Below are 26,905 nucleotides of genomic sequence, written 5' to 3'. Positions count from 1 at the left end.
GTTTGAACAAGGGGGCAGGGCCAGCTGGGGGAAGGGAAGGAGGCCCTGGCCAGTGGCAGGCGGCCAGGGGAAGGGAGGGAGTACCCAGCTGGCAGCCAGCAGCCACTAGGGACCCTACCAGGGCAGAATTTAGTACACTGGGCCTCTAGTTTGCTTATAAAATCCTTTGTAGGTCAAATTATACTATTAACGGTCTGTCTCCCATCTATGTATCCAACCTTATTTTTAATAACTGACCTGCAAGTTCCATATATTTTCTGATATGCCTCACTCTTGAATGTCTCTTGAATATGACCCAAATCTTTTCTTCATTAATTTTCTACGCACACTCTATATTATTCAACGCTCAAGCATATTCTCTTAGTAGAATGTTTTCCTTAATACCAAATGTTGGCAAAGATGTGGAAAAACTGAAATCTTCGCACATTCCTGGTGGTAATGTAAATTGGTGCAGCCAATTTGGAAAATAGTTTTGCAGTTTATTTTTTTTAATATTTTTATTGATTTCAGAGAGGAAGGGAGATGGAGAGAGAGATAGAAACATCAACAATGAGAGAGAATCATTGATTGTCTGCTTCCTGCAGGCACCCTACTGGGGATTGAGCCCACAACCCAGGCATGTTTTCCAACAGGGAATGGAACCGTGACCTCCTGGTTCATTGGTCAATGCTCAACCACTGAGCCATGCCGAGTCAATTTGGCAGTTTTTAAAAGATAAGTGGAACTCCAGAGCACAGGTCTGGTTTGCCTGCTTGATCCCTGGCAGAGGGCCTGCAGGAGGCAGCCAATCAATGATTCTTTCCCACCATTGATGTTTCTATCGCTCTCTTCCTATCCCTTCCTCTCTGAAATAAATTAAAAATGTATTCTATTAAAAAAAGAACTGTCTCTGACAGGACATATTTCCCGGTCACTTCTGCTCTCACATATTGAGAAAACTAGGTTCCAGCTGTTGCTAGATGTTGGAAGCACTAGAGATGGTGAGAGGATCCCAGGGAATGTGGGGGGATTGTTGGCAGCACGTACTCCTCCATGCTTCCTTGCAGACTCAATTCTATCAACATTTTCCTCCCAAAGTGAATTAGGTTCTAAACATGTTTCACATATCTGTAACTAATATTCCTGAGGCACCACAACAAAGTTCCAGAAATAAATTAAATTATATGAGAAAACAACTCTTATTTTACTGTATTCATTATTACTTGATTTTGGATCTTATAGGGTGTATCTCAGAATTGTAATAAAGGGAAATATAAGTCAAATAAAAAAGGAAAAGAAGGATGATGGATGGAAAGAAGAATCACAAAGTATGACATATCTCAGTTTTTGAGGCAGTAAATTCCTATATGTCATCCGAAGAAACCATCTTTCAAATATAGATTCTTACTCTGAATTTGAAAATCACATCATAGTTCCTATGTAAGGTAGGATAGTGAAGTCAGCTTGCTAGGCTGTAGTCGAACTCAATCTCAGCCTCTTTTTTTTGAAAATTGAACTGAGAAAATAATCTCAAAGAAATGTGTTCAAGATGAAATTAAGTCATTTGTGTAAAGAAACAAGTAGAGTCCTGATATTGTAAGCAGGTTGCTCTGATTACTGTATAATTTTAATATACTTTCTTCTGGAATAAAAACAAGCATACAACCCAATTAAGGTGAAGATTAGCAACATATGAAGACAACTTTTTGGGAAACTAAGTTAGCACTTGATATGATAAGTGCTTTAAATTTAGGAATAGATGCAGAAATGCTCACTAAACATGGAACACTGTGGACACCAGATAGGGAAGAAAAGTAAAAAAGGAATTCACAAGGGAGTTGTTGAAAAGAAACTAATACAAAAACAAAAAAATGCGAAATCACACATGCTTTGGAAATAGAAGAAATCAAGCCTGTCTTTGAGGAGTGAAAAAGAACCAGATATTTCAATTTGCAACATTTACCTTCGGGGCCCACGATGTACCCTTAGTTCTGCGGCCAGTGATCCATCACAGACAAGGTGCTGCTAGGTTGAGGAGCCTTCTCAGGGCCCCCTTCACATCCTTGTTCCTCAGGCTGTAGATGAAGGGGTTCAGCATGGGGGTGACCACAGTATACATGACTGAGGCAACTGGATTGTGTAGGGAAGAATGGGTCAGGGCAGAACTGAGGTAGACCCCCAGGCCTGTCCCATAGAACAAGGAGACCACGGCCAGGTGAGACCCACAGGTGGAAAACGCTTTATATTTCCCTCCTGCAGAGGACATTCTCATTAAGAAGGCGACAATCTTAGAGTAAGAAAAAATAATTTCAGTAAAAGGAAACACAACCAATAGGACAGTAGCTACATACATGAAGATGTTATTGATGAGGGTGTCAGAGCAGGCCACCTTGAGAATCTGAGCCAGTTCACAAAAAAAATGTGGAATTTTTGTGCCCATACAGAATGTCAGCTGCCTCATCAATAGAATATGAATGAGGGAGACCCAGAAAATGATGAGCCAAGACACAAGAACCAGAGTGCCACAGAAGCGTGGGTTCATGATGACTGTGTAGTACAGGGGTTGCCAGATGGCCACATACCGGTCATAGGCCATCACAGTCAGGAGGAAGTTGTCCATTCCAGCAAAAATCATAAAAAAATACACCTGAATGAGGCACCCGATGTAGGAGATGTTTTTGCTCTGTGCCTGGACATTCACCAGCATCTTTGGGACCGTGGTGGAGGTGAAACAGATGTCAACAAAGGACAGGTTGGCAAGAAAGAAATACATTGGGGTATGGAGGTGGGAGTCAGAGATGATGGCCACAATGATGAGCAGGTTTCCAAGCACAGTGAACAGGTACATGGACAGGAACACTCCACAGAGGAGGGGCTGCAGTTTAGGATCATCTGAGAGACCCAGGAGGAGGAATTGTGACACTTCTGTGTGGTTTTCTGCTTCCATGCAGCTGGTGTGTCTTATAAAGAAAAAAGCCAAGGCAACATTCAATAAACAGCCAAATGGCATCTCTGTTATTTATCACATTTTGATTTCACCTTTGCATGAACATCTTACATGATCTAGTAGTCATTCCTATGCCAGTGATTCACTAATTTAAGTGGTAACCTAATTTTATTTTAAATTGTGTCATCATTCAAACTTTCTTTAGTTTAGCAGAAATGTTTCTCTCTTTATGTTCTTCTCACTAATTCTATTATCCAAATTTATGGGCATATACCAATTTCTTCTTTCATATGAGCCTTACAAAATAACTAAAGGCGTTTAAGGTCTTTTCTTTAATAATATCTATACTTCTTTCATTTTATAATAGTGATTAATACATGTTTTTTTTCAATTCACTCAACTTTAATTCTGTAACCTGATGCTTTATATTGATGTCACAATTAACTCCACATGTACCTTACTGTGTTTCTTTTTAAAATGTGGTTACTGCTATTACCATCTTTCTGAGGTACAAAAATGCCTTTAATCACAGTAAAATCTTGATAAAGTATAGCTGTAATTATCATTATTAATCCATTCCTTCATCTCAATTATTATTTTTTTGTTAAGCCTCATTTGAGGATATTTTCCCCCCACTGATTTTTAGAAAGAGTAAAAAAAGGGGGGGGGGAGAGACAGAGCAAGAGAAAAACAACAATGTGAGAGAGACAAATTATTTGGTTGCCTCCTGAATGCTTCCCTGCAATTGAGGTACATGGCCGGGACCAGAATTGAGCCCGTGACCTTTTAGTCCATTCGCCAATGCTGTAATCACTGAGCCAAACCCATGAGGGCTCAATTATTTTTTATATATAACTCTTCCCAAGTAAAGTATAGAGCTTGATTTAGAAAGTAGGATCTTGAGTCAGAATTTGTGGAATAGAATTTGGTCTACCATGTTACATTTCTGTAACCTTGATGAAGTTATTTAATGTCTTTTAGCTACTGATACCTCACCTACACAATGATAGTAGTAAATATTTTCTATATTGTAGGACAGATGAGTGATTAAATGAGGTGGTGTGTGTGTATAATTTTTCTAGTGTAGTTTCTGTGACATACAGTGGACACTTGATAAAAGTGAATTTCTGTTGTTACCATCACCATAAATCTGTCTTGCATGGTCATCATTTTTAGTATTTCTCTTAAACTGGGCAGTCATCATTATAAACAACTGGTTTGTTATCTTTTTTTTTTTTTATCACCACAAAACACTTCTAATTAATGAAGATCCTTATGGCTTCTTATTTCAGAGACTGCCTACCAAGTGGATTCTCCCAAGAAGAGGAAGATGCATATGGACTACATAGATACTAGGGAAGAACAAAAGCACACTACCTTAAAAAAATAGAAAGCATGTGTGAGGTCATGTGTGCATGTGTACATGCTCTCAATGTGTTTATTAAAATCAGTGGAATTAATTGAAAAAATAATATAATTCATGTAAAAGTATTCAAAGTGCCTATACATGAAATCAACCTAAAAATTAAAAGACAAATTTAAGATTTGAAAATAAAAAGGCAACCAGTCAAACGGGAGAAAATATTTGCAAGCAATACCTCCAATAAAGGGGCTAATATCCAACATATATAAAGAATTCATTCAACTCAACTACAACAAAAAACCCCCCAAGCAGTTCAATTAAAAAATGGGCAGAGGACAGGAACAGACAATTTTCCCAAGAAGACATGCAAATAGCCAACAGACACATGAAAAAAATGCTCAACTTCACTAGCTATTGGGGAAATGCAAATAAAATCCACATTGAGAAATCACCTCATACCTGTTAGAATGGTTATTATCAATAAGAAAAGAAATACATGTTAAGAACATGTGGAACTTGGTATCAGAAAGGGTTTGAGAGAACCATGAGATAGAGAACAGGACATTAGGGTCAAGATGGACAGAATGTGTGAATCCCACAGTTAGAGCATTCTACAATATTCCTTAAAGTGCCTCTCATGTTGCTAATTTTAAGTTCATTTGTGGGTTAGAAGTTGTAACTGTTTTTGCTCACCATTGTCCTTTTAGGGACCTATTTGGTGCCTGGCACATAGCAGGTGCTCAATGTTGTGTTAGATGTATAATAAAGGTTGAGACCGAAGTGTCAACTATAACACAAAGGGGAAATCTTCCAGTTCATCTGGTAATTGGTTTCCTCTTGCTAAATGAGGAAACCAGTGGCAATTTTTAACTCAATAACAGCTGTTTTAAAACTGCAGACAATAGAAATCAACAAATAAAGAAACAAAATAAACTTATAAACATGGACAATAGTATGGTAGTTATCAGAATATTCTACATTAACTCACTAGAATAATTGTGCTAAATTCATGAACAGACTAATGTAGCAAACTTCATCTTCAATTGCTTGATATTTTGCTGTACAACTAAAGGGATTGGTAAAATGAGGGGGGGGGATTTGCCTGAGTACTGAACATCAGAAATAATTATATTACTTGTAGATAATATTGTGGACACTGAGGTGAAACAACAATAACATCAATAGAGAACTACTAAGTGATATCATTGAGTCAGATCTGCTGCAAAATAGATAAGTAATACATTAAAGAGACTCAATCACATTAGGAACAGCATAGATAACACCTCATTCATAGATCTCCAGTGAGTATTTAATGAATAAATGGTTGAACACGGAAATCAAGAAGAGCCTACAATTATGAGAAAGATTAGAAAAAAGATGGAAATACCCTGGAAAACAATTCTCATTGTAGAGATCTCTTGATTCTGAAGAGAAAGAAGGAAACAGAACAAAAGCTGGAAAAGGGAGGGTTCAGTGGAAACTAAAATACCTTCCAAGTACAGGGACTTCATTGTAGTAAGCTATATAATACAGGACTGTCCCAGTCTAATTATTCCAGAGGTAAAGCCCAGTACCCACTTGTCTCATTTTCATTCCAACAGCCCTCACTGGAATACAATGACCTTCTCTGCAGGATACTACTGAAGCTTTCTGTTCTCCAAGGTCTGTCCCTGGAAGCCCAGTTGAGTTTTTATTTGCCTGGGTTCAGAGAATGAAGGAAAGCAGCAAAAGGTACAAGTTTAAAGTTTCCAGTACCTCAAGGGTTGAATTCTCAGAGCTCCTCATTAAGTAAATTGTTCTATTGTTGTTTCATTCTCCAAACAATTCAGATCCTCTGGGGAGCAAAGATAAAAGAATGGAAAACTTTTCTCTGATGCTGTGTCTGTACAAGCATCAAAGGGGGGAGATAAATTTATTTCCTCGGAGGAGAAACACTTCTTTCTTTGATTTGACTTAAAAGTGGCAAGGTGTCTCTAAGGAATGTTTAATGGTCTCACAAGCCAATTTTCTCTGATGTTCTTCCTTTGAAGAACATTTGGAGATTTCATGGATTACTTGGTGTCCACAATGTCAACAAAGCAAAGAGGTCCTTTCAAAAGAGAAGCAGAGTTGTAAAATAGTTTGGTTCTGTGGAAAGGACCAACCAAACAAGGGCTGAAAAATGTTCTTGACATTTCCTGGTGAGATGGATCTTCTGTTGACATTAATGAGGGCTCCACTTATTACCTCTAAATAGAGGACTAGAGACCGAAACAATACAGGTAGAGGGGTTTGAAGAGTGAGAATTGGGAGAAAATAGGTGACAAATATAAACCACTTATCATGTTTGTGGGAAAGGGGAGGAGAGAGCATAAAGCATAGTGTAAAGACAGTGTGGAACAGGGGTGGGCAAACTTTTTGACTCAGGGCCACAATGGGTTCTTAAACTGGACCGGAGGGCCGGAACAAAAGCATGGATGGAGTGTTTGTGTGAACTAATATAAATTCAAAGTAAACATCATTACATAAAAGGGTACGGTTTTTTTTTTAATTTCAATAGTTTTATTCATTTCAAACATTTTAACAACAAGAATGTAAACACTAATTATTATAATTTGAAACTTCAAAAAATGGAGGAATCATAGCACAATAACATATCTTATATTGAAGATGGCAAAGGCAAAATAAAATTGCCTAACAAAGGAAAGGTACAAAAGCCTTTCAAATTAAACTTAAATATAATAAAATAATTTAAAACTAAAACAAATAGAAAAGAACAAAATGTGTAAACAGTAAGTTAAACATTTTCTTTAGTGCAACTTCCAAATTATGCCCGGGACGTAGATGTAGATGGCAATGTAGACTGGGTTGAAAGGTTTTTGGTCTTTAAAACATCAACTTCAGTGGGAACAGTGTTGTTGGTCTCCTTTTTAGCTAATGCTCTGATACTGTGCTCTCCAGGGGCGTGTCTCCCTACATCACCACGATAACGTGTCTAAGCATTCCCAGGGTGATGTCGGGGGACGCTTACGCGGGCATTACAAGGAGCCTCTGGAAGATTGAGAGGTTGTTCCTTCTACTGAATGGGCGGATATAAATCCGCCCACTCAGAAGAAGGAGCTGCGGCCGTGTTTCCCAACGTTGCCATGTTAACACTGCTGCTGGTGAAGGAGCGGAGGGGAGAGCAAGAGAACCCTCCGCTCTTTCGGCTCTGCGGACCAGATAGAACAGCCGAACGGGCCGGATCCGGCCCGCGGGCAGTAGTTTGCCCACGGCTAGTATGAAAAATGAGATGGCTTAAGAAAAATTTAATGGAACAGGTTCAGCTTAAAAGAGAATGACCAAATTTAGTGCAGACATTTGAATACACAGGAAGTGCTGACTACATAATCCATAAGATGCAGTCAATAGAAGTCACTGACAATCATAGTGTGCTTCATCTTTGATTTACTGGTACTTGAATCAACTTCTTGCATAAGTTTTTGAGAAGCTCTTCCATGGTTACAGTAGGTCTCTTTTAGGGGAGAGGTTGCGTGAGATGCATTAAAATACAAGATGATCAATGGATAGAATTATAACTTCTGCTATTGTAGGGGGTATTAAAGCCACACTGATACTCAGCGTCTCTCTCCTCTGCTATCCATTCTCAATTCTCCTCACCCTTGAGTATTATCTGTATTATGAATGACTTACCTGGTGGGGTGATCCTAACTCTCACCTCTAGGGTTAACCAGTGTCACCCCAATAAATAAAATTTAAAAAATTATTCCTATGCTTTTTATTCTTTTTGTTGAAATGACAAAATGAATCGCTGCTTTTCCTTTCCTTTTCTTTTTTTGTGTGTGTGATCCCATTTATATGAAATGCCCAGAATAGACACAACTATAGAAATAGGGCACAGATTAGTGATTGCCAGGGCTCGGCTCCGAGGAGGGCCCTGGGGAGTGACTGCTTCCCTCCTGGAATTTCCATGTTGGGTGTTGAAAATGTTTTAGAACTAGACAGCTGTGATGGTTTTATAACACTGTAAATGTACTAAATGCCACTGAATTGTTCACAACTGTTCATTTTGTTATATAAATTGTACCTCAATTGAAAAAATGTTTATAAAAGTTTCCAAACACTATCTTCTCACCATACCCCTGCGTGGTTTTCTTCTCTTCCGCCCAATTAGAGTAAGCAGAGTAGTCCCCGTTGCTGGGAAGGCTACTCCGAGGCCCTGTGATGCCGATGCTGGTGCCCCCATTGTGGTCATCTGCCTGAGTGGTAAGTCGTCCTCCAGGCTTCAGCAAGCTTGCTCACGGTGCTGGCACTGTCCCTCTCTGAAGACACATCCTCCGGATCTTTTTCTTCATTTCTTCATTTCCTTTGCATATTGTTAGTTTCAGCTGTTCAATCATCACCTTGCAGGACATTATTTCCCATCTCAACTGATCTGTTATCCATTTTCCTCCCACAGCTTTTAACACTTCTTTTTGAAATTCTTCCTGCTTGCTCTTAAGTTGGCTTAACTGTTCCTTCTTGTCTATAAACCTCTCATGGTCGCGGCCATGGAAGTAGGTGAAATCACCATTCTGAATGCACTTGGCACAGGTCAGCCACCAGCAGGTGGTGTTGCACAGTGGACACTGCTCCACCTCCACGTACAGCCCCTCCACATCGTCCACTGAGTCCACCAGGTCCCCGGCAAGTGGAAGGGGCCACAGCCAGGAGCCTCTGGCGCCCTGTGTCCCTTCCCACTGGTAGACAACATGATAGCCTGAGAACAGAGCCAGTCACTCATTTCCTTTTCTAAAGTGTTATTATTAGTACTAGAGGCCCGGTGCATGAAATTCGTGCGGGGGGGGGGGGGTGTCCCTCAGCCCAGCCTGCACCCTCTCCAATCTGGGACCCCTCGAGGGATGTCCGTGGGGTCAGGCCTAAACGGGCAGTCAGACATCCCTCTCACAATGCAGGACTGCTGACTCCCAACTGCTTGCCTGCCTGCCTGCCTGATTGCCTCTAACTGCTTCTCCCTGCCAGCCTGATCAATGCCTAACTGCTCCCTGCTGGCCCGATTGCCCCTAACTTCCCTCCCCTGGCAGCCTGGGTCCCCCTCAACTGCCCTCCCCTGCAGGCCTGGGTTCCCCCCCAACTGCCCTCCCCTGAAGGCCTGGTCCCCCTCAACTGCCCTCCCCTGGCAGCCTGGGTCCCCCTCAACTGCCCTTTCCTGCAGACCTGGGTTCCCCCCCAACTGCCCTCCCCTGCAGACCTGGTCCCTCCCAACTGCCCTCCCCTGCTAGCCATCTTGTGGCAGCCATCTTGTGTCCACATGGGGGCGGCCATCTTATGTGTTGGAGTGACAGTCAATTTGCATATTACCTCTTTATTATATAGGATACTTGAGGTCTGGTGCATGAAATTTGTGCATGGATGGGTTCTCTAGGCCTTGCCGCCGATCAGGGCCGATCAGGTTCCTCTCTTCCCCAACTCCCCCCTTCCTCCTTCCCTCACTGCCCATGTCTGCCGCCACCCCTGGTTCCCTGTCCCAGCCCAGGGCCCAGCCCTGATCAGGTGATCAGTACCTACTGGCCAGGGGGAGGGGCCAACTGCCACTGTAGCTGGCAGGCAGCGGGCTGATCAGGGCCTGCTGTCTGGGGGGAGGGACCTGGGAGGTTGGCCACCAGCCCTGAGGAGGGAGTTGGCCCTCAGACCCCCTGGGAAAGGGGCTGTGTCTGCCACCACCCATCCCCAGTTCCCCATTCCAGCCCAGGGGCCCAGCTCCGATCGGGGGATCAGGGCCTGCTGGCCAGGGTAGGGACCAGGAGATTGGCTGGCAGGCCCCATCAGTGATTGGGGCCTGCGGGCTGGGGCAGCTCCAGCGTTGAACATCTGGCCCCTGGTGGTCAGTGTGTGTCATAGCTACCGGTCGTTCCAGTTGAGTTGTTCCATCCAAAGAATCGCTTAGGCTTTTATATATAGAGACTAGAGGCCCGATGCACAAAATTCATGCAAGAGTAGGCCTTCCTTCCCCTGGCTGCTGGCACCGGACTTCCCTAGCAGCCCCAGCTTTGTCCAGAAGGTGGTCCAGAAGGACATCTAATTAGCATGTTACACTTTTATTATTATTAACTAGAGGCCTGGTGCATGAAATTCATGCATGGAGGGGGGTTCCTCAGCCCGGCCTGCACCCTCTCCAATGTGGGACATCCTATTTGCAATCCGGGATGACTGGCTCCTAACCACTCGCCTGCCTGCCAGCCTGATCACCCCTAACTGCCTCTGCTGTGGCCCCCACTACCATGGCTTTATCTGGAAGGAAGTCGGAGGTCTGGAAGATGGCCAGTCGACCTGGTCGAATTAGCATATTACCCTTTTATTAGTATAGATAGATTATATAGGATAAGATTGTTTAAATGGGGGCAGACTTTTTCAGCAGGAGAAGATGCTCTTGGCAGACAAAAACACATAATCCCTATATCTGGACTGATAGCCAGCCATATGCACTATACTGCCAAACTGGTCATTAAAAAATTGAATCACTTTCTTACACCTTACACCAAACAGCTGTTGACCTTAAAACCCCTCCTCAGCCCCCACCTTAGGTTCTGCCTTTGCAGTTCACCCAGATTTGGTTCTGATTGGTCAGTTTCTATGCCAGTCAGCATCAAAAGCTCTATCTCCTAGGCAGCCATTGGCTCCTCGCAGTTCACCCAGATTTGGTTCTGATTGGTTGGTTTCTATGACAGTCAGAATCTTCAGGCCTATCTCCAGGCCTGATCGTAGAGGTTGGACTGATCAGTAGCTGCCCCAGGCTGCTGGCGAGCAGGCTGAACTGCTGACCTCTGGGAGAGAGTGAGGGGCTTGGCTGCTGGCGAGGCCAGAAGAGAGAAGCAGAGTCTGATCACCCTACTTCTCTATCCGGACCTTGCCAGCAGCCGCTGCTGCTGCTGATCAGCCCCACCTCTCTCTCTCTCTCTCTCCGAGAGGTCAGCAGTTCAGCCCACTCTCCTGCTGCATGCACAGCCTGGCATTCGGTCGAGCCTCTGGTCATTGTGGATGTTATGACTCTGGCTCTTTATATATATAGATTGAAAGCAATGGATTTTTATACATTGGTTTTATATCCTGCAAATTTACTGTATTTGTTTGTTGTTTCTAATAGAGTTTGGTGGAGTCTTTAGGGTTTTCAATATACAGAATCATGTCATCTGTAAAGTGTGACACTTTTACTTCTTCCTTTCCAATTTGGATGCCTTTTATTTATTTCTCTTGCCTGATTGCTATGGCTAGGACTTCTAGAACTATGTTGAGTAAATGTGGTGAGAGTGGGAATCCTTGTCTTGTTCATGGTTTTAGAGGAAAAGCTTTCAGTTTTTCACCATTGAGTGTGACATTGGCTGAAGGTTTGTTACACATGGCCTTTATTATGTTCAGGTACTTTTCTTCTATACAAACTTTATTTAATGTTTTAATTATAAATGGATGCTGTACCATGTGAAATGCTTCTTCTGTATCTATTGATAGGATCATATGATTTTATCCTTGGTTTTGTTATTGTGATCAATTAATGACAATGTTTGCTTTTGGGGGACAAGTGTGCAGGGCAATGGCATCATGCAGGGATTTAAGGGAAACAAATTCTAATGTTTTAAATCTCTATAAAACATGAATTTGGAAGCAAATAATGTTAAATGCTTATATTTTAATATTAATGTTAGTTATAATAGCTAAAGATTAATTGAACAATTTCTAAGTGCCTGGTAGTATTCTAAGGCAGTGTTACTACCACTAAGAACTGTAGAGATTATTATTTAATTGCTCCTAGGTTGTGATGAGGCTTCAGTACATTTTACAATATTCACAGGTAAACATAATAATCAACTAGGACTGAAATCCACTTGTCCATGTACTTTAGGTTTAATTTAATTTAATTTCTTAAAACAAACCAATAAGGTAAGTTCAATTGTTACCCCATTTTACTGATGTGGAAATTCCTTAGGTGTTTGTTACATCAATTTCTTTACCTTTCTCCTTTGTATTTTGTCCAAAATTAAATCATAGTGTGACCTGGCAAGAGAAATAAAGATCAGAGTTGGCTTTAGCGAGTTGATATAAGGAAAATTGTCTTTAAGAAAAATTAATTTCAAATAGAATTGGGTTAGCACTGGCTGGTGTAGTTCAGTTGGTTGGAGTTTTGTTCCATACACAGAAAGGTTGCTAGTTGGATTCTTAGTCAGGGCACATACACAGGTTCTGGGTTTGACCCAATTCGGGGGCATGGGGAAGGCAACAGATCAACATTTCACTCTCACATTGATCTCTCTCTCTCTTTCTCTCTCTCTCTTCTCTTCTCCCTTTCCCTCTCTCTCAAGTCAATAAAATTGTGTCCTTGCAAACTCAATTCTATTAACATTCTTCCCCCAAGTGAATTAAGGTCTAAACATGTTCCACAAGTGTGTAACTATTACTTCTAAGGCACCCCCACAGAGTTCCAAAAAAATTAAATCATGTGAGAAAACAACTCATATTACTGTACTCATTATTACATGGGTTTGTATCACAGAGGGTCTATCTCAAAATTGCAATAATAGGAAATAATAGTCAAATAGAAAAGAAAGGAAGAAAGATGGATGGAAGAATTACAATGAATGACACATCTCAGTTTTCGAGGCAGTAAATTCCTATATGTCATCTGAAGACAACATCTTTCAAATCTAGATTCCTACTCTGAACTTGCAAATCACACATCCCAGTTCCTGTGAAAGGTAGGATAACAAAGTCAGCTGGCCAGGTTGTTGTCCAACTTCAACTCAGTCTCTTCTTTTGAAAAGTGAAGTGAGAAAATAATGTCAAAGAAATGTTTTAAAGATGAAATCAAGTCATTCATGTGAAGAGACAAGTAGAGTCCTGATATCCTAAGCACGTTGTTCTATGAATATATGATTTTCATATAATTTCTTCTGAAAACAATAACAACAACAAGCATACAACAAAATTAAGGTGAAGATCAGCAACATATGAGGACAACTTTTTGGGAAACCAAGTCAGAACTTGATATGATAAGTGCTTTAAGTTTAAAGTTAGAAATCTTAAGAATAGCTGCAGGAATGCTGACCAAACATGGAACACTGTGGAAACCATATAGAAAAGAAAAGTCAGAAAGGAATTTCTGAGGGAGTGGCTGAGAAAAACTAATACAAAAACAAAAGTCAAATTACACATGTTTGGAAATAGAAGAAATCAAGCCTGTCTTTGAGGAGTGAAAAAGAACCAGATATTTAAATTTGCAACATTTACCTTTGGGCACACGATATACCCTTAGTTCTGAGGTCAGTGATCCATCACAGACAAGGTGCTGCTAGGTTGAGGAGCCTTCTCAGGGCCCCCTTCACATCCTTGTTCCTCAGGCTGTAGATGAAGGGGTTCAGCATGGGGGTGACCACAGTGTACATGACTGAGGCAACTGAGTTTTGTAGGGAAGAATGGGTCAGAGCAGAACTGAGATAGACCCCCAGGCTCGTCCCATAGAACAAGGAGACCACGGCCAGGTGAGACCCACAGGTGGAAAATGCTTTGTATTTCCCTCCTGCAGAGGATATTCTCATTAAAGAGGAGACAATCTTAGAGTAAGAAAACAGAATTCCTGTGAGAGGAAGCACACCCAGAAGGGCAGTAGCCACATACAGGACGATGTTATTGATGAGAGTGTCAGAGCAGGCCACCTTGAGAATCTGAGCCAGTTCACAGAAGAAATGTGGGATTTCAGTGCCTACACAGAAGGTCAGCTGCCTCATAAGAAGAGTATGAAGCAGAGAGACCCATAACATGATGAACCAAGATATCAGAACCAGAGTGCCACAGAAGCGTGGGTTCATGATGACTGTGTAGTACAGGGGGTGGCAGATGGCCACATACCGGTCATAGGCCATCACAGTCAGGAAGCAGTGATCCATTCCACCAAAAATCATAAAAAAATACAACTGAATGAGGCACCCAATGTAGGAAATGTTTTTCCTTTGTGCCTGGATATTCACCAGCATCTTTGGGACCGTGGTGGAGGTGAAACAGATGTCAACAAAGGACAGGTTGGCAAGAAAGAAATACATTGGGGTATGGAGGTGGGAGTCAGAGCTGATGGCCACAATGATGAGCAGGTTTCCAAGCACAGTGAACAGGTACATGGACAGGAACACTCCACAGAGGAGGGGCTGCAGTTTAGGATCATCTGAGAGACCCAGGAGGAGGAATTGTGACACTTCTGTGTGATTTTCTGCTTCCATGCAGCTGGTTTTTCTTATGAAGAAAGAGGCAAAAGCAACATTCAATAAACAGCCAAAAGGCATCTAGGGGAGTCATCAACTTTTGATTCCACCTTTGTGTGGACATCGTTCATGATCTAGTAGTCAATCCAATGACAATGATTCACTCATTTAAGTGGTAACCCAATTTTATTTTAAATTGTAGTAATTATTCAGACTTTCATTAAGTTAACAGAAACTTTCTCTTTTTATGCTCTACAGACTGGTTCTAATTCAGTTATCTGAACTTATGGACATTAATCAATTTCTTCTTTTATATGAACCTTTCAAATACATAAAGACATTTAAGGCCTTTTCTTTAATAACCTCCATGTTTCTTTCATTTTATAATGGTAATTAACACATGTCTTTTTAACTCAAACATCCTTAATTCTGTGTGACCTGATGCTTTATATTGATGTCACAGTTAACTCTCCAAGTGCCTCATTGCATTTGTTTCTATAAATATGGTTACTGCTCTTACCACTTTGTGTGGTTCAAAAATGCCTTTAATTTTAGTAAGTTCTCACTAAATACAGTAATTGTTATCATTTTAATTTATTCTTTCATTACAATTGTTTTTGATATGTAACTCTTTCTAAATACAGTATAGAGCTGTGATTTAGAAAGTTGGATCTTGAGTCAGATTTCCTGGAGTAGAATTTAGTCTACCATGTTACATATGTGTGATCTTGACAAAGTTATTTAATCCTTCTTACCTGCATATACCTCACTTACACCAGGGGAGTAGTAAATATTCCCTGTAATATAAGATGGATGAGTAATGAAATGAGATGATGTATATAATTTTTCTAGTGTAGTTTCTGTGACATAAAGTGGACATGTGACAAAAGGGAATTTCCGTTCTTAACATCACAATAAATCTGTCTTGCATGGTTATCATTATTAGTATTTCTCTTAAACTTTGGCAGTTGTCATCATAAACTTAACTGGTTTGTTACCTTTATTATTTATTGCCATGCAGCGCTTCTAATTAATGAAGATCCTTATGGCTTCCTCTTTCAGAGACTTCATGGCAAGTAGAATCTTCTAAGAAGAGGAAGATACATATAGACTACATTGATACTAGGGGAGAACAAAAGCACACTACCATTTTAATAAAATAGAAAGCATGTGTGATGGCATGTGTGCATGTTTAAATGCTCTCAAGTGGAGATGTGTTGCATTATAATCAGTGGCATAAACTGAAAAAATAGGCTTCATTTAAAATTATTCAAAGTGTCTATAAATGAAATTATCCTAAAAATTGAAAGGCAAATTCAAGATTTGAAAATAAAAAGACAACTAGTCTAATGGGAGAAGATATTTGTAAATAATACCTCTGATAAAGGGGCTAATATCCAAAGTATATAAGAGCTCATACAACTGAACAACAACAAAAACAAACAGTTTAATTAAAAAATGGGCTGAGGACCTGAACAGATACTTTTCCCAAGAAGTCATACAGATAGCTAACGGATATATGAAACAATGCTCAATTGCATTAGCTATAGGGGAAATGCAAATAAAGTCCACAATGTGATACCACCTCATTCCCGTTAAAATGGCTATTATCAATAAGAAAAGAAATAAGTTTTTGAGGTGATGTGGAGAAAAGTGAAAGTTTGTGGGAATGAAAATTGGTGCAGCCTCTATGCAAAACAGTATAGAGGTTTATAAAAAAATATAATCAATAGATTACTTTATCACCCAGGAATCCCTTTTCAGAGTATCCAACTGAAAAATTTGAAAACACTTATTGATAAAGATATATGTATGTACCTTTATGCATATTGCAGCATTATTCACAATAACCAAGACATGGAAACAACCTTAGTGTCCTTTGACAGATGATTGGGTAAAGAAGATGTGGTGCATATACTTCTCAGACATTAAAACTATGAAATACTGCCATTTGTGCCAACATGGATGGATCTTGAGAGTATCATCCTAAGTGAAATAAGTCAGATGGACATCAACAAGAACTATATGACTTTACTCATATGTTGGATATAAAACAGAAATCAACAAATGAACAAATAAATCAAACTCATATACATAGATAGCAGTATGGTGGTCACCATAGGGGGAGATTTGGGGGAAAATAAAGGAAGTAAAATGGAGTCAAATATTTGGTGATGGATGGAAAATAGACATTGAGTGGTGAGCACACAATATAATATACAGATGATGTATTATAAGTTTTACACCTAAAACTTATGCATTGTTATTAACCAATATTATCTCCCACTATTTTTAATTTAAAAAGAAAGTAAACGTTTATAGTTTCAATTATAAAGATGTTCCACTATTACTAATGTCTAGAGGATGCAGATTAAATAAGGAGAGAAAAAATATTACTGAGGATCCATTGAGTCTGTGGAGATGGGTAGAAAAGGCTACTCTAAAATACGAATACTTGAACTATGAGAGGAAGGATGGATAATTGTGAATTAGGAGAAATTAAAAAAGTACAAGCATTTGGGACTAAGAGAACTGAATTTCCAGTTGCACACGTGTCGGTGAGCTTGATAACAGAAGGGATTTGAGAGACCAGTGAGATAACAAACAGATAATTGGGGTCAGGAGGGACAGAGTATGTGAGGCCCACAGTTGGAGCATCCTGTACTATTCTTTAAAGTGCCTCTCATGTTGATAACTTTATGTTCATTTGTGGGTTATAAGTTGTAGCTGTTTTTGCTCACCATTGTCATTCCAGGGACTTATCAGGTGCCTGGCACAAAGTAGGTGCTCAACATATACAATGTTAGATGTATAATACAGCATCAACTATAACACAAAAAAGAAATCTTCAAGCTCATCATATAATTGGTTTCCTTTTGCTAAATGAAGAAACCAATGACAATTTCTTAATTCAATAAAGAACAGTTGTCTTAAAGCAGCAGACAACATGATATTCTACATTAACTCACTAAATATTTTTGTTAAATTCATGAACAGACCAATACAGCCAATTCCAAATTTAATTATTTGATATTCTGCTGAACATTTAAGGAGAGTGGCAAAATGAAGCAAAGAAATGAGCCTGAGAACTGAATGACAGAAATAATTACATTATTTGTAGATAATATTGTGGACACTGAGGTGAAACAACAATAACAACAATATAGAATTATTAAGTTTTATCAGTAAGTCAAATCTGCTGCAAAATAGGTAGGGAATGCAATAAAGATACCCAATCATATTAGTAACAAAATAGACAATACCTCAAACCAGTTAGTAGTTCATGAATAAATTGTTGAACATGGAAATCAAGAATAGCCTACAGTTATGGGAAAGGGTAGAAAAGAAGTGGAGATACTTCGGAAAATAATTTTTATTGAGGAGAGGCTCTGGACTCCAAAGAGAGGGAGAAGAAATTAGAACAAAGACTTTAAAAGACAGGTTTCAGGGAAAACTGACGTACCTTCAAAGTACAGGGACTTCATTGTCTTAAACTATATACTACAGGACTGTCCCAGTCTAATTATTCCAGAGGTAAAGCTCAGTACCCACTTTGTCTCATTTCTTTCTCATCGCACCAGCGCTCTCTGGAATACAATGACCTTCTCTGAAGGATATCACTAAAGCTTTCTGTTCTCCAAGGTCTGTCCCTGGGAAGCTCAATTGAGCTTTTATTTGGCTGAGACCAGAGAATTAAGGAAAGTGGCAAAAGGAACACGTTTAAAGTTTCAAGCATCTCAAGGGTCAAATTCTCAGAGCTCTTCATTAAATAAATTGTTCTATTGTCTTTTCACTCTCCAAACAATTCAGATCCCATGGGGTGCAAAGATAAAAGAATGGAAAAAAATTTCTCTGATGCTGTGTCTGTATAAGCATCAAAGGTGGGAGATAAATTTATTTCTTCCAAGGAGAAACACTCCTTCCTTTGATTTGACTTAAAAGTGACAAGGTGCACCAAATATACATTTGGTGCATTTTCAAACATATATGTAAGTGTCAAGCCCTTAAAGAGGCAGAAAACTCCAAAGCACACTTTCTTGCTTGACTAGTTTCTGCAATGATTAAAGTCCAATTCACATGAAAGGGAGAGAAACTTAGTTGAAAGTATTCTAGGCTAAGAGAGTGACTACAGCTCTGGCTCACAAATGTATAAGCTTTGAAAAGTCATTTATCTTCAGTGCCTCCATCCCTAAAGTATCTACAGTGTGCTTTGGAGAAAGTTAGATTTATAGAAAGAAATATCAAGAACCAAGGGAATCCCAAGAAATCAGAAACACCAACCAGAAAGGGTATATGCACCTCTATGTTCATAGCAGCACAATTTACCATAGCTAAGATTTGGAAACAGCCTAAGTGCCCATCAGCAGATGAGTGGATTAAAATACTGTGGTACATCTACACAATGGAATACTCTGCTGTTGTAAAAAAGAAAGAACTCTTACCATTTGCAACAGCATGGATGGACCTGGAGAGCATTATGCTAAGCGAAATAAGCCAGTTGGAGAAAGATAAATATCACATGATCTCACTCATTTGTAGAATGTAATGAACAACACAAACTGATGAACAAAAATAGATCCAGAGACATAGAAGGATCAAACAGACCATCAAACCTCAGAGGGAAGGCAGGAGGATGGGGGGAGGGGTAAGAGATCAACCAAAGGACTTGTATCCATGCATATGAACATGACCAATGAAAACAGACAATAGGAGGGTGGGGGCGTGTGCTGGGGGGCTGGAGTGGTTGGGGAGAGGTCAATGGGGGAAAAAGGAGACATATGTAAAACTTTCAACAATAAAAAATTTAAAATAAATAAAATAAAAAATAAAAGTGACAAGGTGTCTCCTAAGGAATGTTTAATTGCCTCAGGAACCAAAGTCAGAAACCAACTTCCTGTGATGTTCTTCCCTTGAAAACCCTTTGAGGGTTCATGGATCACTTGGTGTCCATAGTGTCACCAAGGCAAAGAGGTCCTTTCAAAAGAGAAGCAGAGCTGTTAAGTAGTTTGGTTCTGTTGAAAGGACCAACCAAATGTGGGCGCTGATTTTCACAGGCATTTGTTATGTGTGCATCTCTTCCCGGCTCTGGTTCTTTGGGCTGCAGAGCCTGGCATGGGATTGAGATCCCCATGATTCTCAGCAGGAACTTTGCAGCTGAGATATCCCTCCAGAACCTCAGCTTCTGCCCATGAGTGTGAGGACAGCCATTTTTGTGTCTCCACACTTTTTTACCAGTCTGGATGTAGCTTGTTCTGTAAATCCTTGGTTATAAGACTTCTGTGCAGCTAGTCTTCAGTTGGTTATTCAGGTTTATTGTTCTATGTTTTAGTTGTAATTCCAGTTTGGTCCTGGGAGGAGGTGAGTGTACCTTGCACCTGCTCTGCTGCCATCTTGAACTGATCACATTTTCATGTACCTCTTGTCCATCTATATGTCATCTTCAGAAAAATGCCTATTCAGATCCTCTGCCCATTTTTAAATTAGATTGTTTGGATTGTGCTATCGAGTTGTATGAGTTTTTAACATATTTTGGATATTAACCTCTCATAAGATATATGATTTGCAAATATATTCTCCATTTCTATATTTTATTGATATTTTACAGAGAGGAAGGGAGAGGGACAGAGAGCTAGAAACATCAATGAGAGAGAAACATCGATCAGCTGCCTCCTGCACACCTCCCACTGGAGATGTGCCAGCAACCAAGGTACATGCCCTTGACCGGAATCGAACCCGGGACCCTTCAGTCTGCAGGCCAACGCTCTTTCCACTGAGCCAAACCGGTTTCGGCTATATTCTCCATTTCTGAAGTTTGCTTATTCATTCGGTTGATGACTTCCATTGCTATGCAAAGCTTTTTGATTGGATGTGCTCCAATTTATTTATATTTGATTATTTTGTTTTTGCTTGAATCAACTTTTTTGTATAAATTTTGGGAGAACCTCTTCCATGATTTTTATTAGTCTGTTATAGGGGAAGAAGGTGAATGAGATACACTAATAAGAGGAGGATCAGTGGGACAATCTATAGCTTCTGCTTCTGTAGGTGGTCTTAAGGTCACAACTGATATCCAAACGTGCATTATATTTTCTTAAAAGCAAAACCACTCTTGGATGAATACTATTCTACCATGACCGAGAAGATTAAAAAATGGAAAATGCAGATAAAAATGTAGTGAAGGGAAGACCCTGGTTTTCCCCAGGTTCAGACAGAATGAACCTAAAATAGCAACCTCTAGTCAATAGAGCCTTTGCATGGAGAAGAAGGCCTTAGGGCTGGAATAGAAGCAATAATTTCATTTGCTGTATAAACTAATGAAAAAGTTATAATGACCTCAGTGGTATGATGTCCATCTATGTATCTAACCTATTTCTAGTAACTCAGTCATAGTTCCATATAGCTTGCTTATTGTCAGACTCTTAAATGTCTCTTGAATGTTACCTAACATATTCCCCAGTTAAATTTCTTCTCATTTTTATTCAGTATGCAAGCATATTCTCCTATTAGCAATTTTTTCATGAATACTAAGTATTGTGAAGATGTGGAAAAATATGAAACCTTCATGAATTCATCATGAGAATTTGAACTGGTATAGCCACTTTAAAAGGTACCATGGCAGTGTCATAAAAAGTTAAACATATATTTACCATATGACCCAGTAATTTCACTCCAAGGTATCTACCTAAGACAAATGAAAATGTGTATTAGCACAATGTTCACAGCAGCATTATTAATATCTCCAAACTGGAAATATCTAAATGTTTATCAACTGTAAATGGATAAGCAAAATGAGATATAAACATACAATAGAAGCCTATCCTATATAATAAAGAGGCAATATGCAAATTGACCATCACTCCAACACACAAGATGGCTACCCCCATGTGGACACAAGATGGCCAGCAGGAGAGGGCAGTTGGGAGGGACCAGGCCTGCAAGGGAGGGCAGTTGGGGGCAATCAGGCCTGCAGGGGAGGGCAGTTAGGGGTGACTGGGCTGGCAGAGGAGGGCAGTTAGGGGCGACCAGTCCTGCAGGGAGGACAGTTGGGGGAGACCCAGCCATGCAGGGGAGGGAAGTTGGGGGGAACCAGGCCTGCAGGGGACGGCAGTTGGGGGGGGGGAACAGGCCTGCAAGGGAGGGCAGTTGGGGGGGGACCAGGCCTGCAGGGGAGGGAAGTTGGGGGGGGGGGAACCAGACCTGCAGGAGAGGGCAGTTGAGGGTGACCAGGCCTTCAGGGGAGGGCAGTGAGGGGCGACCAGGCTGGCAAGGGAGAGCAGTTAGGGGTGACCGGGCCAGCAGGGGAGGGCAGTTAGGGGCAATTGGGCCAGCAGGGGAGCAGTTAGGCATTGATCAGACTGGCAGGGGAGTGGTTAGGGGGTGATCAGGCTGGCAGGCAGAAGTGGTTAGGGGAAATCAGGCAGGCAGGCAGGCGAGCGGTTGGGAGCCGGTAGTCCTGGATTGTGAGAGGGATGTCTGACTGCCCGTTTAGGCCTAATCCTGGTGGGATGGGGCCTAAATGAGCAGTCAGACATCCCTTGAGGGGTCCCAGATTGGAGAGGATGCAGGCTGGGCTGAGGGACACACACACACCCACAACCTCCCCCCACCCCTCCCCACACACACCCTGTGCACAAATTTCATGCACTGGGCCTCTAGTTCTGCAATAAAAGAAATAAAATATTGACACATACTTCTACATGAATGACCCAAAAAACACACCAAATAGAAGAAGACAGATACAAAAGGCCACATATTTATGATTCAATTTATATAAAATATGTAGAAAACACAAATGTATTAAGACAGAAAGTAATCAGGGGTTTTCTAGGGCTAAAGTGAAATTGGTAATTAACTTTAAACGGGTAAAAAGGTATTTTTAAGGTGATAATGACTGTAAAATTGGATTTTGTTAATGATTACATAACTCTACTATAAATTTACTAAGATAATTTAACTTACTACATCAATTGAAGAATTTTATGTGTGTAAACTATATCTCAATAAAACATTAAAACATAAATTTTAAAAAGTTTTTTCTGGAATTACTCAATGTGAGTTAAAAACGTTTGTTTGAACAGGACCTGCTACACACCAACATTCTGATGCTTACCACTCCACAGTGCAATCATATGTATCTCGCTGGTTCCTTCCTCAATTTGTAGAGTAGACAATAAATACACATTGGATTAAATTAAATCAAGATAAATTTAAGTCTCACCAAGTAAGTCTTTCCTCTATAACAAATTATGGCTTTTGAGTAATTTTACAATCCTTCCTATATCCCAAACAATTGGTTTCTGTTTTTTCTCCAAAGTCCCTAATTCCTTTCATGATATTACCTTAATTGGTCACATTATTAGCCCCTGTATTGATTTTTGTTCATGCAGAAGCAGATGCTGAGCCAAGGATTTATGTGCAAACACTTTATTGGAAGGAGCCAGGAACATGGATGGGAGAGAGGGGAACTGATACACAAAAGAAAATATATCGAATGAAGCTTGCATTATGGCACCAACCACTGTGAATAAACAGAGATTTCATCTCCACGGGAAATTCCGATAAATGGTAAAAAACACAAACCTCAGCATTATTCCAGATAAAGGATGAAAGACATGCTATACTCTACACCTCTCCATCAAGAGCTGTCTCTGATGGGACATAATTCCCTGTCACTTCTGCTACCACATATTGGGCAAAGTAGGTTCCTGCTGGTACTGGATGTTGCCAGTCATGCGATGGAAATGGTGAGAGGATTTCAGGGAATGTGGGGAAAATGTTGACAGCATGTACTCCTCCATGCTTCCTTGCAGACTCAATTCTGTTAACATTCTTCCCCTAAAGAATTAAGTTCCAAACTTGTTCCACAAATGTGTAACTATTCTTCCTGAGGCACCCCTACAGAGTTCCATAATAAAATGAGATCACATGAGAAAACAACTCTTTTTGTATTGTACTCATTATTACACGGTTTGGGATCTCAGAGGTCTATCTCAAAACTGCAATAATGGCAAATATAAGTCAAATAAAAAAGGAGGCCTAACCGGTTTGGCTCAGTGGATAGAGCGTCGGCCTGCGGACTGAAGGGTCCCAGGTTCGATTCCAGTCAAGGGCATGTACCTTGGTTGCGGGCACATCCCTAGTAGGAGGTGTGCAGAAAGCAGCTGATCGATGTTTCTCTCTCATTGATGTTTCTAACTCTCTATCCTTCTCCCTTCCTTTCAGTAAAAAATCAATAAAATCTATTAAAAAAAAAAAAAAAAGGAAATGAAGGAAGATGGATGGAAGGAAGGAAGGATAATAAAGAATGACACTTCTCAGTTTTCCAGGCAGTAAATTCCTATAGGGCATCCGACGAAACCATCTTTCAAATCTAGATTCCTACTTTGAACTTGAAAACCACATCACAGTTCCTATGTAAGGTAGGATAGTAAAGTCAGCTTGCCAGGCTGTAGTCCAACTTCATTGCAGTCTCTTCTTTGAAAAGTGAAGTGAATGAGCGAAAATATCTAAAAGAAATGCTTTTAAGATGAAATTGAGTCATCTATATAAAGAAACAAGTAGAGTCCTGATATCATAAGCATGTTGTGCTGATTACTGTATGATTTTCATATAATTTGATCTGGAAAAATAAGCATACAACTCAATTAAGGTGAAGATCAGCAACATATGAGGACAACTTTTTGGGAAACTAAGTCAGCACTTGATAAGGTAAGTGCTTTAAATTGAAACTTAGAATTATTTTTAAAAAATATATTTTATTGATTTCAGAGAGTGGAAGGGTGAGGGAGAGAGAGATGGAAACATCAATGATGAGAGAGAATCATTGATTGGCTGCCTACTGCATGCCCCCACTGGGATCAAGCCCACACCATGGGCATATGCCCTTGATGGAGAATCAACCCTGGGATCCTTCATTCTGCAGGCCAGTGCTCTATCCACTGAGGTAAACCAGCTAGGACATAAAATTAGAATTCTTAAGAATAGCTGAAAGAATGTTGATGAAACATGAAACATTGTGAACAGCATATAGGGAAGAAAAGTAAAAAAGGAATTTTTGAGGGAGTAGCTAAGAAGAGACTAATACAAATACAAACAAAAGCAAAATCACACATTCTTTGGAAATAGAAGAAATCAAGCCTGTCTTTGAGGTGTGAAAAAGAACCAGATATTTCAATTTGCAACATTTACCTTCGGGGCCCACGATGTACCCTTAGTTCTGAGGCCAGCGATCCATCATAGACAAGATGCTGCTAGTTTGAGGAGCCTTCTCAGGGCCCCCTTCACATCCTTGTTCCTCAGGCTGTAGATAAAGGGGTTCAGCATGGGGGTGACCACAGTGTACATGACTGAGGCAACTGAGTTGTGTAGGGAAGAATGGGTCAGAGCAGAACTGAGGTAGACCCCCAGGCCTGTCCCATAAAACAAGGAGGCCACAGAGAGGTGAGACCCACAGGTGGAAAATGCTTTATATTTCCCTCCTGCAGAGGACATTCTCATTAAGGAGGAGACAATCCTAGAGTAAGAAAACAGAATTCCCGTAAGAGGAAACACGCCCAGTAGCGCAGTAGCCACATACAAGATGATGTTATTGATGAGGGTGTCAGAGCAGGCCACCTTGAGAATCTGAGCCAGTTCACAAAAGAAATGTGGAATTTCAGTGCCTACACAGAAGGTCAGCAGCCTCATCAGTAGAATATGAAGCAGGGATACCCATAACATGATGAACCAAGATAGCAGAACCAGAGTGCCACAGAAGCGTGGGGTCATGATGACCATGTAGTACAAGGGGTGGCAGATGGCCACATACCGGTCATAGGCCATAACAGTCAGAATGAAATTGTCCATTCCAGCTAATAGTGTAAAAAAATACACCTGAATGAGGCACCCAATGTAGGAGATATTTCTGCCCTGTGCCTGGATATTCACCAGCATCTTTGGGACTGTGGTAGAGATGAAACAGATGTCAACAAAGGACAGGTTGGTGAGAAAGAAATACATTGGGGTGTGGAGGTGGGAGTCAGAGCTGATGGCCACAATGATGAGCAGGTTTCCAAGCACAGTGAACAGGTACATGGACAGGAACACTCCACAGAGGATGGGCTGCAGTTTAGGATCATCTGAGAGACCCAGGAGCAGGAATTCTGATGCTTCTGTGTGATTTTTTGCTTCCATGCAGCTGCTGTGTATTCTAAAGAAGGAGGAAAAGCAACATTCAGTAAACAGCCAAAAGGCATCTCAGCTTGTTATCACCTTCTGTTTCCATCTTTGTGTGGGCATCCTTCATGATCTAGTAGTCATTCCAATGCCAGTCATTCACTCATTTACGTGGTTACCCAATTTTATTTTAAATTGTGTAATTATTCAGACTTTCTTTAGTTTAGCAGAAGTCTTTGTCTTTTTATCTTCAACTCTCTGATTCTAATTCACTTATTGAAATCTATGGACATAAACAAATTTCTTCTTTCATAGCAGCCTTCCAAAATAACTAAAGACATTTAAGGTGTTTCCTAATCTCCACACTACTTTCATTTCATAATACTGAATAAAACATGTGTTTTCAACTCAAACAACCTTAATTTTGTGACCTGATGCTTTATGTTGATGTCACAGTTAACTATGTGCCTTATTGTGTTTTTTTTTCTAAAATATGATTACTGCTATGACCATCATTGTGAGGTATGAAAATGCCTTTAATCACAGTAAGATCTTTCTAATTTATAGCTATTATTAGCATTATTAATCTATCCTTTCATCACAATTATTTTTGATATAAAACTCTTCCAAAGTAAAGTATAGAGCTGTGATTTGAAATATAGGATCTGAGTCAGACTTCCTGGAACAAAATTTGGTCTACCATATTACATCTCTGTGACCTTGACGAAGTGACCTTGAAGAATCTCCTTCACCTGCAGATACTTCACCTTCTCCATGGGAGTAGTAAATAATCCCTACATTGTAGGACAGATGTGTGATTAAATGATATGATGCATATAATTTTTCTAGTGTAGTTCCTGTGATATACACTAGACATGTGATAAACGTGAATTTCTGTTCTTTTTTTTAAAAATAAATCTTTATTGTTCAGATTATTACAGGTGTTCCCCTTTTTTCCCCCTATAGCTCCCCTCCACCTGATTCCCCCCACCCCACCCCAGGCCCTTGCCCCCCGCCACTGTCTTCATCCATAGGTGTAAGATTTTTGTCCAATCTCTTCCCGCACCCCTCACACCCCCTTCCCCCTGAGAATTGTCAGTCCAATCCCTTTCTATGTCCCTGATTCTATTATATTCATCAGTCCATTCTGTTCATCAGATTTTTTTATTCACTTGATTTTTAGATTCACTTGTTGATAGGTATGTATTTGTTGTCATTTTGTTGTTCATAATTTTTATC

General features: G+C 40.3%; 3 protein-coding genes across 3 annotated transcripts; all 3 read right to left on the bottom strand.

Annotated features, from left to right (window-relative positions):
• Nucleotides 1-1,987: 1,987 nt before the first annotated feature.
• LOC308251422 (olfactory receptor 7D4-like) lies at nt 1,988-2,926 on the bottom strand (the record flags this gene model as incomplete). Its single annotated transcript, XM_080674808.1, has 1 exon — nt 1,988-2,926. The coding sequence occupies one exon, from the start codon at nt 2,924-2,926 to the stop codon at nt 1,988-1,990; it is 939 nt and encodes a 312-aa protein (XP_080530934.1).
• Nucleotides 2,927-13,591: 10,665 nt separating this feature from the next.
• LOC308251421 (olfactory receptor 7D4-like) lies at nt 13,592-14,530 on the bottom strand (the record flags this gene model as incomplete). The annotated part of the gene is made up of 1 exon (XM_080674807.1): nt 13,592-14,530. One exon carries the CDS (start codon nt 14,528-14,530, stop codon nt 13,592-13,594), a length of 939 nt encoding a protein of 312 aa, XP_080530933.1.
• Nucleotides 14,531-24,745: 10,215 nt separating this feature from the next.
• Nucleotides 24,746-25,684, bottom strand: LOC308251419 (olfactory receptor 7D4-like; the record flags this gene model as incomplete). Its single annotated transcript, XM_080674805.1, has 1 exon — nt 24,746-25,684. The coding sequence occupies one exon, from the start codon at nt 25,682-25,684 to the stop codon at nt 24,746-24,748; it is 939 nt and encodes a 312-aa protein (XP_080530931.1).
• Between the last annotated feature and the right edge of the window lie 1,221 nt (nt 25,685-26,905).

Source organism: Plecotus auritus, assembly GCF_963455305.1.
Source record: "Plecotus auritus genome assembly, chromosome: 6".
NCBI classification, from domain to species: domain Eukaryota; kingdom Metazoa; phylum Chordata; class Mammalia; order Chiroptera; family Vespertilionidae; genus Plecotus; species Plecotus auritus.
This window is presented reverse-complemented; position numbering and strand designations above follow the sequence as displayed.